The sequence below is a fragment of the Mobula hypostoma genome, chromosome 11 (assembly GCF_963921235.1).
Source record: "Mobula hypostoma chromosome 11, sMobHyp1.1, whole genome shotgun sequence".
NCBI lineage: Eukaryota > Metazoa > Chordata > Chondrichthyes > Myliobatiformes > Myliobatidae > Mobula > Mobula hypostoma.
Window position 1 is genome coordinate 46,674,258 of NC_086107.1, and position 13,354 is coordinate 46,687,611.

The window sequence follows — 13,354 nt, forward strand, 5'->3', positions numbered from 1 at the left end:
CAAAATATTAAGTGATTTTTCTTTCTGCAGATGTTGTTTGTTTTGTGTTCCAGTATCTCCACTTTTATTTGTTTTCTCTCAAAACAAAACAAACCCAAAGGAAGACAGATTTGCTTGTCATCTGACAGACACATGAAGTATGAAAGGTTTCACCACTTGATTTCCTTTACGTATTTCATGCCTGCACTTGGGAGCTCCCAAGACTTCACCTAGAGAGCCAGAATATGGTACCAGCAGGGCTACAATGTTGCTGAACATCAGACACACTTGCGTTTTATCAACACCATGATTGCTACCACTGGTATTGGTATGTGACAATAATACCAATACTGTACCAAGATTTAGTGACACGCTTTTCTTTAGAAGCCATCCAGACATATCATTCTATAAATAAGTATATTCAGGTTGCAAAAATAACAGAATGCATTTTATAGTCATGTATTTAGATAGGTCAAGTGCAGGCAAACAAATGAAGAACAAGAGCCAGACTGGGTAGATTGGTTACGGATTACCAGTCGAAAGGTCTCAGGGCCAGCTAATGTTAAAAGTTCCCATCACGGAACGCAGGGGTCCCTGGCGGGCTCTGGTCACAGGTTTTATTTTGGTAAAGGGTCGAGCATGAGAGGCGCTGGATCGGCAGCAGTCGCCGCCTCCCGAAGCGCTGAATGATTCTCTCTCTCTCTCCGAGGATGAGCAGGGTCACCGTCACCCCGCAGCTCGTTTCCCAGACACCGCTTTCCGCCCACCTCTGTAAGACTGCAGCCTCAGTTTTCGATACGTCCTTACAATATGAAGAGCAATGTAATGTATACCGCCAGTCTTGCGGAGACGGTGCTTGACAAGACAGTATGGTTAAATTAAAACATCTTCTATGATGATGGGTACTTACCCGAAAAAACCACGTGAAGAATACGAAAGTGAAAGCAGTTGTTTTTTCCTTCTGAAATGGCGGCGGAGCTGGGTTTTCCTTCCAGCCGCGCTCGGGCGAGGTCGCGGCGATACCGGTGGTCAGGAGCGTCGGGACCCCTGGTGTTGTTTCTGATTGTTGTGTGGTTCACCCCTGCGGCAGGTAAGGTGTCAGTGTGCGGTTATTCCTCTCCTCTGGGTAAAGCAGATTTAAACGGCGGGGCATAAAATGGAGGCTGGCTAAGATTTCCTTTAAAAGAACATTCTCGAGAATTGGACAAAGAAGCTTAAATCTTTTGTAGTGTGTTTATTGTCAATTCTTTCAAGTAAAACGCGGATGGGTTATTTATTTTATGGGAACACACAAAAAAATGTTGGAGGAACTCAGCAGGCCAACCCGGTTAGGGATTAAAGTGCAGTCGATGTTTTGGGCCGAGACCATTCAGCAAGAGCGTTGACTGTATTCTTTTCCATGGTTGCTGCCTGGCCTGCTGAGTACCTCCAGCAATTTCTCTGTTACTTGGATTTCCAGCATCTGCCGATTTTCTCTTGTTTGTGATATTTCTTTTGTGGTATGATTATACATTTTAAACTACGCCCTAACTGGAGTGCCCCACCCATAAAAATGTTTTCTGCCTCTAAAATAGGATGTTCAGGTTATTATTTCATTTATATTTGTTAAATTTATATAATTGGGCCACTTATGGATTTGGTTGACACCAGTCAAAATTTGTCATTATTCCAGATTGGATTGTGAAGTGGTTTTTGTTTGCTGTAGCTTGTCTTGATGAGTTCCTCTCCTCTCTCTGCCCGTTCTTACCCCTCCTTTGGCAATTCTTCGGGGTTGAAGCTAACTTGCAACCCCTGTATTTCTGAGGTATTGTTGAGGCCAATGTGGTACCTGCAAACTCTACCCAGGTGGAGTAGGAGGTGCTTGCTTTGACAGTTTGGTTAGCTGGACTGGAGGTATTATACTCCTTTCAGATTTGACTCTGGCTTTAGCCTACTCCCAAAGTCACTGGACTCTAAGTGATTTCCCTATTTTAATTGGTAAAGGGTGAAGTATTCTCATTAAAACTTGCGCCCTTCAACCCTGTGCTCATTGAATCAAATGGTCTCTGGTTAAGTTATAATCAGAAGAAAATTCTTTTCATGTCCTTCTTGGTAGTGTGGAGACAGTCAATTGCCTTGTTAAGCAGAACTTTAATTTTGCACCATTTTCTTTTTCTCAAAATGTTCTCTCCCTTATTCTACTCTTTCCCAACCCCATACCCTCTGAAATATCTCCAGCCCTTCAATTTTGGCTCTAAATCATTTAACAGTTTACTCACTGCATGGAGAGTGGTTGCATTTTCAGCTGCTAAGTTCTCAGTTTAGAATTATCTCAAAAAATTAGGGAGACATGGGAAGTGTTTAAGTGTTAATATTTCAGAGGGTTGGTGGGTTTATAGAAAAGTAGAGAAGGGGTGGAGTGAGACCATGGCAAATCTGAAAATCAGAAAATAATCTAAAATTAAAGTAGTGCTTAAAATTGTGTTTGGGAGGTTTTACCTTATTTGAGTAAAAGATCTTCTTTTGCATGTCACACCACTGGCGTTTTGGGCAGCAGTGAAGGTCCTCCATCTCTGGTAGTGCTCAGGGCTTCCTTCATCATGTCAGTAGCTTCATCTCTGTTTACTGTCAGTCATGCAAGTCCCAGCTGGAGACTCAGGAATACTGTCGCACTCAGATGCAGAAGGATTCTTCATTGCTGTTTCAAACAGTTTTGTTTGATCAGTCAAGGTTGTTAGCCCTGAGCTGAACCCCTGAACCTGGAGGATCAGTGGACCACTCATAGTCTGGCTACTACCCTTTGACCTGTATAACATGGCTGATCCAACAAATAGCCAATGCTTAAAGCCCTGACTTCAGCTGCTGTAGTTCTCCAGGTCATTAAGGCACATGAGCCTCCAAACCACGTCAAGGTTGGGGTCATTTTGGATTATTTGAAAAAGTAGACAATGACTTAATTTAAGATTCTAAGTCATTTGTGTGTTTTATGTGATTTCATGTATTTGGAAAAAATAATCACTCCTTCAGAATACCTTGGGAATATCTTTCCCTTATTTCACTATATAAATACAACGATTACCAAGTACTAATACATGTAAAACTGAAAAGGCTGCACGCAGATGTTCAGAAATCCTAATGCTTGTGCACCATCTACACTCTAAAGAGTGTGAGTTGGGTTGTGTTATGTGGCCAAAGCTGGGGATCCAATGTGAGAAAGTGCTGGGATACCCGTAGTCAATCTGAAATTGCTTGGGTTCTATTCCCCGTACTCTTTCATTGGAAAAATATTATAATACTGTGTAACATGTGAAACAAAGAAATGGAATTGCTTTCATGTTAATAGACGGGCATCCAATAATTTAGAACATCTGTGAGGCTTGCACCACCAAAGTCCCGAGGATGCCAGGTTATCTGAGATTTATATATTAATAAAAATGACATTTTCTTTCGGATTGACATGAAAAATACCTTTTTGTTTTAAATAGAAAATCTTATCCACAATACAGCACTGAAGTGAACAACTGTTAAATTGACTCTGGCTTAGCAAAGCTCCACATTATACAGTTGGGGTAACAGAAATAATTACAACAGCAACCTTCACTTCTGTCTACAATACAATCCACATTCTCTTGTCTACAGATTGGGCAACCAGCGGGGCAGAGAGGGAAAAGCTTCCTTTACATTATGGAAAATAGCATTTTGAATAGCTCTCTCGGTATGCATCCCTCCTGTATTGCAGGGGTGCACCGTAATTTGCTGTAAGTGGTTCGGTAAGATGACTATCAAATAAAGCAAAGATGGGACCTGTGCTGTAGCCCAAGGCTGATTTGAATATAGCTTCTGGCACGTTGCTACACAGCAGCCATACAGTACAGAAACGTGTCCTTCAGTCCATCTCGTGCCAAGATGCCCATCATAGCTCATCCCATTTGCCTGTGTTTGGTCTGTATCCCTTATACATTTTCTATCCATGAACCTGTTCAAAATGTATTTAAATTGTTATTATACCTGCCTGAACAACTTCTGTCAGCTTGTTCCATATACATCTGACTCTGTGAAGAAGTTGCCCTCGGGTCCCTTTTAAATCTTTCCCTTCCCATCTTAAACCTATGTCTTTTTCTCTGATCCCCTTTCCTTGGGAGAAAGACCTTGTGCATTCACCATATCCATAGCCCACATGATTTTGTCCACCTCCATAAGGCTCTTCTCAGTCTCTTAGGTTCTAAGAATAAAGTCCTAACTTGGTCAACCTCCCTCTATATCCTCAGACCCCCATTTACTGGTGTAGCACCCTGTTAAGTTTTTAATTGCTGTGCTGTAGATATTTCATCTTAGCAGTTCTATAAGAGCAGTCTGTTCTGCTGTCAGCCTTTTTTGGGTATGGGCTGAAATAAGGGGCTTTGCTCTTCAACTCAGGAATCTGGTGTCAGCCAATCAGGATGGTGGAATTGGGAGAAGGTTCTAGAGAACGCTGGGCAAAGAGGATTTTTTTTGAGGGACACAGGTGTGGGTCGACCTCTTTTTGACGGGAGCTGGGAGCAGACAGGAGGGAAGATGGCTGAGGATGCTGTCCCTGTTGCACAAGGTGCTTTGTGCAGACGTATGGTTTCAAAGAGGAAGGACCAGTACTCCCATTGGTGGTCCCATTTGTTCGAGATGGATTTTGAGGGACATTTGGAAGGTGGTGTGTCCTTTCACGCAGACTAAGGGTCCAGCGCGTGAGTTAGACAACTGCAGGATGAGCTCCTACTTATGTGCACATTTGACTGTTTGGTTATGATGGGCCCTTTTGTTTTTTTTCTTTCTTTAATAACTGTTAGGTTAAGTTAACATTCTTAATTATATATTCTTTGTAATTGTATACAGTGTACCGTCTGTTATTTCTTGCCAGCGACGATGGGGTGGGGGGCAGTAAATCACACAGTACTCACACAAACTGGGATTCATGTGGGCGAGACATCCCAACCTCTTGGGTTTAGCAGGATCAAAGTTGCATACACCCTAGACGTACGGAGCCTGGGAAAGATGGTTTCCTTGCCGGGGAGTCCAGTGGCTGTTAGCAAGGGGCCAACAAGCTGAGTTTCCAGAGGAGCCCAGTAAAAAGGGGTTTCATTGCAGGGGCTATCATGCTCGATTGAATACATTGAACGTAGTGTGATTGCCCTGAGAATTGATTAAGTGGGTTTGTGTTTAAGCCTGTGTTTAACTACTGTCCAGGAAAGTGATTAAGATACGTGATTGTGGATGGCGCAGGGATTAAGCGCTGGTACAATTCAAAGATACTGCCCGTATCTGATGCTTGTGTTCTTGGACACCCGCAGCCCAGATGAATTATTGATAAGGGTTTTAAGTAACCTTGAAATATTAGGAAAAGTTGATCATGAGATGGCAGTTTGACTGAATGATGGGCACAAATGTGGTTTTAGTTCAGACTAGCGATGACTTGATGGGAGTGGATCTGCCTGGAACCATTGGGGTCCCGGGAGAGGCAGGGGCACGGGCTGTCCATGCTTTCAGAGAAGCGGAAGTGTAGGCGAGTGCGGAATTGGACGTTGAGTTTCCTGTAGCTGAGAGCAGAGACTTTAAAGAAAAGTTGCTCTCGTTTCTACAGAGTGTGGAGAAGGACTTGCCTGATGTGAAAGGTCTACTGAGCCCTTCAGCTGTTGATTTAAATTCTGAGTTTGTTTCAGCTACTACATTAGTGGTTGATAAATGCAGAAGTGTATCTGTGGACAGCGGAAGTTGTTGTAGGCTGGGAGTGTTCTCTGGGGTCAAGCCCACACCCGATGGGAGGAAGAATATGAGGCTTGGGCTGAGCAGACCATTCATTCAGTTACTGGATGAATGGCACTGCTGAGATAACATGAACAAACTGAGACTGGTAGAGAGTTCAAAGGGGCCAGTGGCTGATATAGTGAGGTTCCTCAAAGCAGAAAATCCATTGGCCACATCAGCTAATTATCTGCAAGCTCTGAAAGATGCTTTTGGCACTGCTGGAAGTGCAGCGGATCTTAGGATGAAGTTTAAAGACACACTCCAGGAGGAAGGAGACAAGTTGTCTGCCTACATTTTCAGGTTGGGGAAGCTGCTGCACTGTTTGTGCCACAAAGGGGGCATTCACCTGTCTGAGAGAAATTGCTTGATGGAGCAAGTTGTGAAGGGCACATTGTCACATGACATAATTGCTCTACATATTCAAATGACCCACAAGATGTGGTATTCTCCATCTTTTACATTTTTCCATTTTTAAACTCTTTTTGTTGATACATAATCTTCTACAGCTATATAATACAGAAGTTCAGCAAATTAGTATATATATAATTAATAAAGCTGAAAAAAACTTATGTATGCTAATGAAAAAAAAATTATATAAGAAAAAGAAGGAAAAAAAGAGAACACCAACTAACTGAAAAAAAAACCCACTAAGAAAAGAAAAACCATTAGGAACCAACTCCCGGAGCAATACGTCTTACAATCATTTATATATATATATAGAAAAAGGAAACAACAACCGCCAAATCACATTTATATAACATAAAATTAGAAGGAAACCATTTAAATTAATTCAAATTAAATGATAATATTTGGCAAAAGCGCCCCACCTTCTCTCAAAATCGAATCGGGGATTAAAAGTTCTGCTTCTAATTTTTTCCAAACTAAGACATAACATTACTTGGGAAAACCATTGAATTAGTGTAGGAGCAGAGGTATCTTTCCACTTCAATAAAATAGCCCTTCTTGCCAACAATGTAACAAATGCAATTGCATGTTGGTTTGAAAATGAAATACACTGGGAATATGATGCGGAACTATTCCAAATAGAGCAGTCAGTGTATTAGGTTGTAAATTAATTTTCAAAGCTTTAGTAATTGTAGAAAATAAAGATTTCCAAAAAGATTTCAATGAGGGACATGACCAGAACATATGTTACAAAGTAGCTACTTCATTTTTGCACCTATCACAATAATTATCTATATTAGGAAATACAAACCCTATTTCCAGAAAAGTTGGGATAATTTCCAAACTGCAATAAAAACAAAAATCTGTGATATGTTAATTCACGTGAACCTTTATTTAACTGACAAAAGTACAAAGAAAAGATTTTCAATAGTTTTACTGACCAACTTAATTGTATTTTGTAAACATACACAAATTTAGAATTTGATGGCTGCAACACACTCAACAAAAGTTGGGACAGAGGCATGTTTACCATTGTGTTACATCACCTTTCCTTTTAATAACACTTTTTAATCGTTTTGGAACTGAGGATACTAATTGTAGTATCCTCAATTGGAAATTTGCAATTGGAAATTTTGTCCATTCTTGCTTGATATTCAGCTGCTCAACAGTCCATGGTCTCCGTTGTCTGAGTCTCCTCTTCATGATGCGCCATACATTTTCAATAGGAGATAGATCTGGACTGGCAGCAGGCCAGTCAAGCACATGCATTCTGTGTCTACTGTTACGTACCCCGTAGCTGGGTTGCCAAACCAGCAGAAATGGACCACTTAGTTGGAGTCTGGTTAACAGAAACTATTTAACAGAAACTAAAACAACAGGAATTCTGCAGATGCTGGAAATTCAAGCAACACACATAAAAGTTGCTGGTGGACGCAGCAGGCCAGGCAGCATCTCTAGGAAGAGGTGCAGTCGACGTTTCAGGCCGAGACCCTTCGTCAGGACACCTTCGTCCTGACGAAGGGTCTCGGCCTGAAACGTCGACTGCACCTCTTCCTAGAGATGCTGCCTGGCCTGCTGCGTTCACCAGCAACTTTTATGTGTGTTAACAGAAACTAATAAAGTTTTATTAAAGAAATAAGCAACACAGTATTCTAATCGTAAGGATATAAATGCAACAGGTTAGCAATGATAAAACACACATGTACACAGAATTAGGGTAATAGGAATCACCCAAGCTCTATCGCAGTCTAGGGGTAAAATGATCAGTCTCAAGTGACGCAGATTTCAGTTCAGCTTAGTACAGTTCGCAGTAATCGCTCTTGTGCCGTTGGAGAGAGAGAGAGATAATATGCAAATCTGATTCAGACAGACCTTTGATGTTCTTCGCAGTTAGCTTTCGGGCAAACCCTTTTAATGTCTTCTGTGGTCACTGACTGTGACCCCTCCGTTCCGGATACGACCGTTCTTCCGCGGTGAACCCGGCACCCAGGCAAGGGCGGACACACACACCAGGTTCCCGCCGATCGTACCTTTTCACCATGTGCATCTATGGTCGGTTCCCGCGACCAGACCTCCAAACTCACACCCACTTGTGGGGGCACACTGCTCTTCCAGGGTCTCATTATCTCGTGATCTCGTGGTGTGTGTCGTGCCTTAGCGAACCTGTTCTTTTTATCCCCCTGCTGGGGTATTGCCTGTCCATCAAACTTCAAACAGTTCAGGTTCAAAGCAACCGGTCTGTCAATATTCTGAAATGTGTTTCTTTCTCGTTAATCTCTCTCTTCTCTCTTATTAGCATTTTGAATGTTCCTTCATTGTCTGTCTTAACTCTCTCATCAGCATCAATCTTCTGATAACTTGGTTTGTCGTCCCACCCCTATCCTACAAAGGATTTTTACCAGGGTAAAAATTATGAGCATGAATACATTATTAGATACACACTAATATGCAGGGTCATCAGCTGTTCGGCTAATACAGAGAACTTGAAGTTTTCAACACCTTGACAGACAGTCAGCAATCACATTATCCGTTCCTTTTATATGTGTTATTTTAATATCCTCTAAGACCAGGCTCCAACTTAGCAACCTTTTGTTTTTATCCATCATAGTGGCCAAAAGCACTAATGGGTTGTGATCAGTGTAAATTCTCAGTGGTTTCCGTCCCGGACAAATATAACAAGGGTCATCCCACACAAACTTCGCATTCTTTGGCAAGAGCTTAGTAAGAGGGAGGGTAATATCCGCAAAGTTTTTGCAAAACTTCCGATAGTACCCCACCATACCCAAGAACCTTCTCAGGGCTCTCTTATCTGTCGGGGTGGGGACTTCAGAGATAGCCTGCACCGGTGCCAGCTGCCCCTGTCTTACCACAAATCCCAGATAAGTGATCTTTCCGTGGCCGAATTCACTTTTTGCGAGGTTTACTGTCAGGCTGGCTTCAAACAGCCGTTTAAACAGCTCCTCTACTGCCACAATGTGCCCCTCCCACATGTCACTCCAGACCACTAAATTGTCAATATACGCTTCTGCGTTCTTTAGCCCTTTTGTCACTGAATTAATCATCCTATAGGGATGTTGCTTACTAGGCTGACCTGATGTGACAACAATTTTGCATCGCCTTGGGACATCCGGACATACATGTACGTGCCGGTTAATTATTTTTCTCAGCGGCTCGTTCTGTTCGGGGGTTAAGTGAGAGAACTCATCAGCAAAGTTGGCCAAAACAATAGAGTTCTCCCATCTGGTCGGCACCATACTTTTCAAAATGGGTTTTCCCTTTATCAGGTGGCACCCTAGCCTCATTAATTTTCGTGATAACACCGACTAGGTCTGCTCGCCTATCGTGGCAAGTTGTTAGCATATCAATAGCCTGTAATTGTGTTAGCTCACGTCTACAATAGTCAATAGCATCCTTCCTCCTGTGCCGCCAGTAGAACTCTTCCATGATTCTATCGACTGTTTTCCTCACCCCAAAATGTCTACCGAGGGGTATCTTGTGGGCCAGGTTAAAAATCTCATCCCCATAAATTTTCGGCACCACCCCCCCATTCCTCATCTGCGGGCACGGTACTTGGTCTCCATTTCCTCCTTAGTACTCCCTCCTTCACATAATAGCCCACTGGCTCCCTTTTAATTCTGCTTCAGACAGAGAGCTGTCTCCGCCAAAACCATCAGCTCCTCGTCTCGCTCCTGTGCCTGTATAAATTCCTTCCTTGCTAATGATAAGTCTACCTCAACGTCCCTTGCACTACGCCCCTTCTTCTCACTTTCTAACCTCCCCCGATACAAGACTGGTGAAAACGTCTCAACTAAATCTATATTCGCTTCCGCAGCCTTTCTGGACCTGCGCTGAGTCACTGCGCAAACGGGATAAATGGGAAGTCCATGGGCGGAGCCTCAATGCTGGCAGGCTGGCTTGTCAGTTTTACTGCTGAGAACACATTTCCGCCGGCGAGGTCATTACCGAGTAAGACCTCCACATCTTCCATCGGTAGTTCGGGCCTCACCCTGATCGTGACCGGTCCGGAGACCAAGTCGCTTTTTAGGTATATCTGGTGCAAAGGTACTGCTGCAGTCCCTTTCCCAATGCCTTTTATCACCCTGACCTCCCCAGTCTGGGTCTCTGAACTAAAGTCTAACACACTCTTTAAGATCAATGACTGACAAGCTCCATTGTCTCTCCAAATCCGTACTGGAACCGGGTTTAACCCCTCCTTCACCGACACCAATCCGGCCGAGATAAACTTCTTGCGCCCTTCCTGAACTTTATCAGACCTCCTCTCCCCCAGCGGTTTGTTTGCCGGCTCAATACAGCCAGTCGGAACGGTCGTTTTTCCTTTCCCCGTCTCCTTCTTTGGGACAAAGCACCTGGATGCAAAGTGTCCGGCTTTCCCACAATTATAGCATACGACCCCAGGAGACTTCCTACCAAACTGCTCCCGGTCTTCCTTATCCTTCTCACTAGTCCCCGGCTTACTTTCTGACATTTCTGGCAGACTCTCTCCGCCCTCTTGACTACCCTTCTGGTAGCTTTTACTCGGGGTAAACTTCGCTTTGTGCGTTAACGCGTATTCATCCGCTAACTTAGCTGTTGTGGCTAAGGTTTCTGCCTCTCTCTCTTATCCAGATAGGGCCTCATACCTTCAGGGACACAACCTTTAAACTGCTCAATCAATATTAGCTGTAGCAGTCTGTCATAATCCCATTGACCCCTTTCAAGGCGCACCAACGCTCACAATACATCTGCATCTCACGGGCAAACTAAATACATGCAGCCTCACTGCTTCCTCACATTCCAGAACCTCTGCCGGTATGCCTCCGGGACCAACTCAAATCCTGAGTATTGCCCCTTTCACCACATCATACCTCTGGGCATCTTCTGCGGACAATGCTGAGTAAGCTTGTTGAGCTCTTCCTTTAAGTACGCTCTGAAGCAAAACAGCCCACTTATCCCTCGGCCAGTCCTGACTTGCAGCGACTTTTTCAAAATGTAGAAAGTACCGATCAACATCGGCCTCCTCAAATGGGGGTACCAGCCTAACATCCTGGGTCGTCCTGAACCCTCCACCTTGGTTTGGCATGGGCCCCTACGCTAGCGTCATCTTTAACTTCTCCAGCTCAAAATTCCCTTTCCCTCTGTTTCACTCTCTCTTCTCGCTCTAACTGCCTGTCCCTCTCTTCTCGCTCTAGCTGCCTGTCCCGCTCTTCTCGTTCCAGCTGTTTTAACCGGAACTCGTGCTCGAGTCTCAGTTTTTCAATCTGCAGCTGTACTGCTTCTCCACCAGGTTTGCCCATAGATACCACCTCCAGCTCCCCTTGGGGAAACACACCTTTAGATACGTAATACTCTATGATAGCTCTGTGCATCTCCACTCTCCTCATTGTCGACTTACCCTTAAAAAGATTCAGCCGTTTGGCAACAGTTGCCAGTTCTGATTTCCTGGCATCCTCTAATGCCTCCAAAGTTGGCACCTTTAGAAATTCCTCAATCTCCATTTCTGCTGTTTGCCCTTTCTTTCTTTCGGGAGTTTTAACCCAATCAATTTACCCAGTCCCAAATTTGGCGTTCAAAATCGTGGACGAGATCCCCATTTATGTTACGTACCCCGTAACTGGGTTGCCAAGCCAGCAGAAATGGACCACTTAGTTGGAGTCTGGTTAACAGAAACTAATAAAGTTTTATTAAAGAAATAAGCAACACAGTATTCTAATCGTAAGGATATAAATGCAACATTTAGCAATGATAAAACACACATGTACACAGAACTAGGGTAATAGGAATCACCCAAGCTCTATCGCAGTCTAGGGGTAAAATGATCAGTCTCAAGTGGCGCAGAGTTCAGTTCGGCTTAGTACAGTTCGCAGTAATCGCTCTTGTGCCGTTGGAGAGAGAGAGAGATAATATACAAACCTGATTCAGACAGACCTTTGATGTTCTTCGCATTAGCTTTCGGGCGAACCCTTTTAATGTCTTCTGTGGTCACCGACTGTGACCCCTCCATTCTGGATACGACCATTCTTCCGCGGTGAACCCAGCACCCAGGCAAGGGCGGACACACACACCAGGTTCCCGCTGATCGTACCTTTTCACCCTGTGCGTCTATGGTCGGTTCCCGTGACCAGACCTCCAAACTCCTACCAACTTGTGGGGGCACACCGCTCTTCCAGGGTCTTGTTATCTCGTGATCTCGTGATGTGTGTCGTGCCTTAGCGAACCTGTTCTTTTTATCCCCCTACTGGGGTATCGCCTGTCCATCAAACTTCAAACAGTTCAGGTTCAAAGCAACCGGTCTGTCAATATTCTGAAATGTGTTTCTTTCTCGTTAATCTCTCTCTCTTATTAGCATTTTGAATGTTTCTCCATTGTCTCTCTTATCTCTCTCATCAGCATCAATCTTCTGATAACTTGGTTTGTCGTCACACTACAAAGTGTTGTAGCCTGTGCAGAATGTGGTCTGGCATTGTCCTGCTGAAATAAGCGTGGACGTCCCGGAAAGTGACCTCGCCTTGATGGCAACATATGTCTCTCTAAAATCCTAATATACACCTCAGAGTCAATGGTACCTTCACATACATACAACTCACCCATGCCGTGGGCACTGCTGCACCCCCATACCATCACAGATGCTGGCTTTTGCACCTTTCACTGATAACAATCTGGATGGTCGTTTTCATCTTTGGCACGGAGAACTCGATGCATGTTTTTTTCTGAAAACTAGCTGAAATGTGGACTCATCTGACCACAGCACACGGTTCCACAGTCTTTTGGTCCATCTGAGATGAGCTTGGGCCCAGAGAACTCGCCGGCGTTTCTGCATAGAGTTGATGTATGGCTTCCTCCTTGTGTAATACAGTTTCAAGTTGCATTTCTGGATGCGGCGACGGACTGTGTTGAGTGACAATGGTTTTCCAAAGTACTCCCAAGCCCAGGTGGCTATAATTGTCACAGTAGCATGACAGTTTCTTAGGCAGTGCCGCCTGAGGGCTCGGAGATCACGCGCATTCAACAGTGGTTTCCGACCTTGCCATTTACGCACTGAGATGTCTCTGAATTCTCTGAATCTTCTCACAATATTATGTACTGTAGATGTTGAAAGACCTAAATTCTTTGCAATCTTGCATTGAGAAATGTTCCTTTTGAACTGACTAACAATTCTCTCACAAATTTTCGCACAAAGGGGTGAGCCACGACTCATCCTTGCTTGCAAAGACTGAGC

General features: G+C 43.9%; 1 protein-coding gene across 2 annotated transcripts in view; it reads left to right on the forward strand.

The window, feature by feature from the left end:
* The first annotated feature begins 529 nt into the window (after positions 1-529).
* Positions 530-13,354, forward strand: part of LOC134353704 (uncharacterized) — a 48,943-nt gene continuing 36,118 nt past the window's right edge. For both annotated transcript variants that reach the window (XM_063061981.1, XM_063061983.1), the window contains exon 1: positions 530-1,069. In XM_063061981.1, coding sequence (XP_062918051.1) covers positions 946-1,069 — 124 coding nt within the window. In that variant the 5' untranslated portion in view covers positions 530-945. The remainder of the gene's footprint in view (positions 1,070-13,354) is intronic.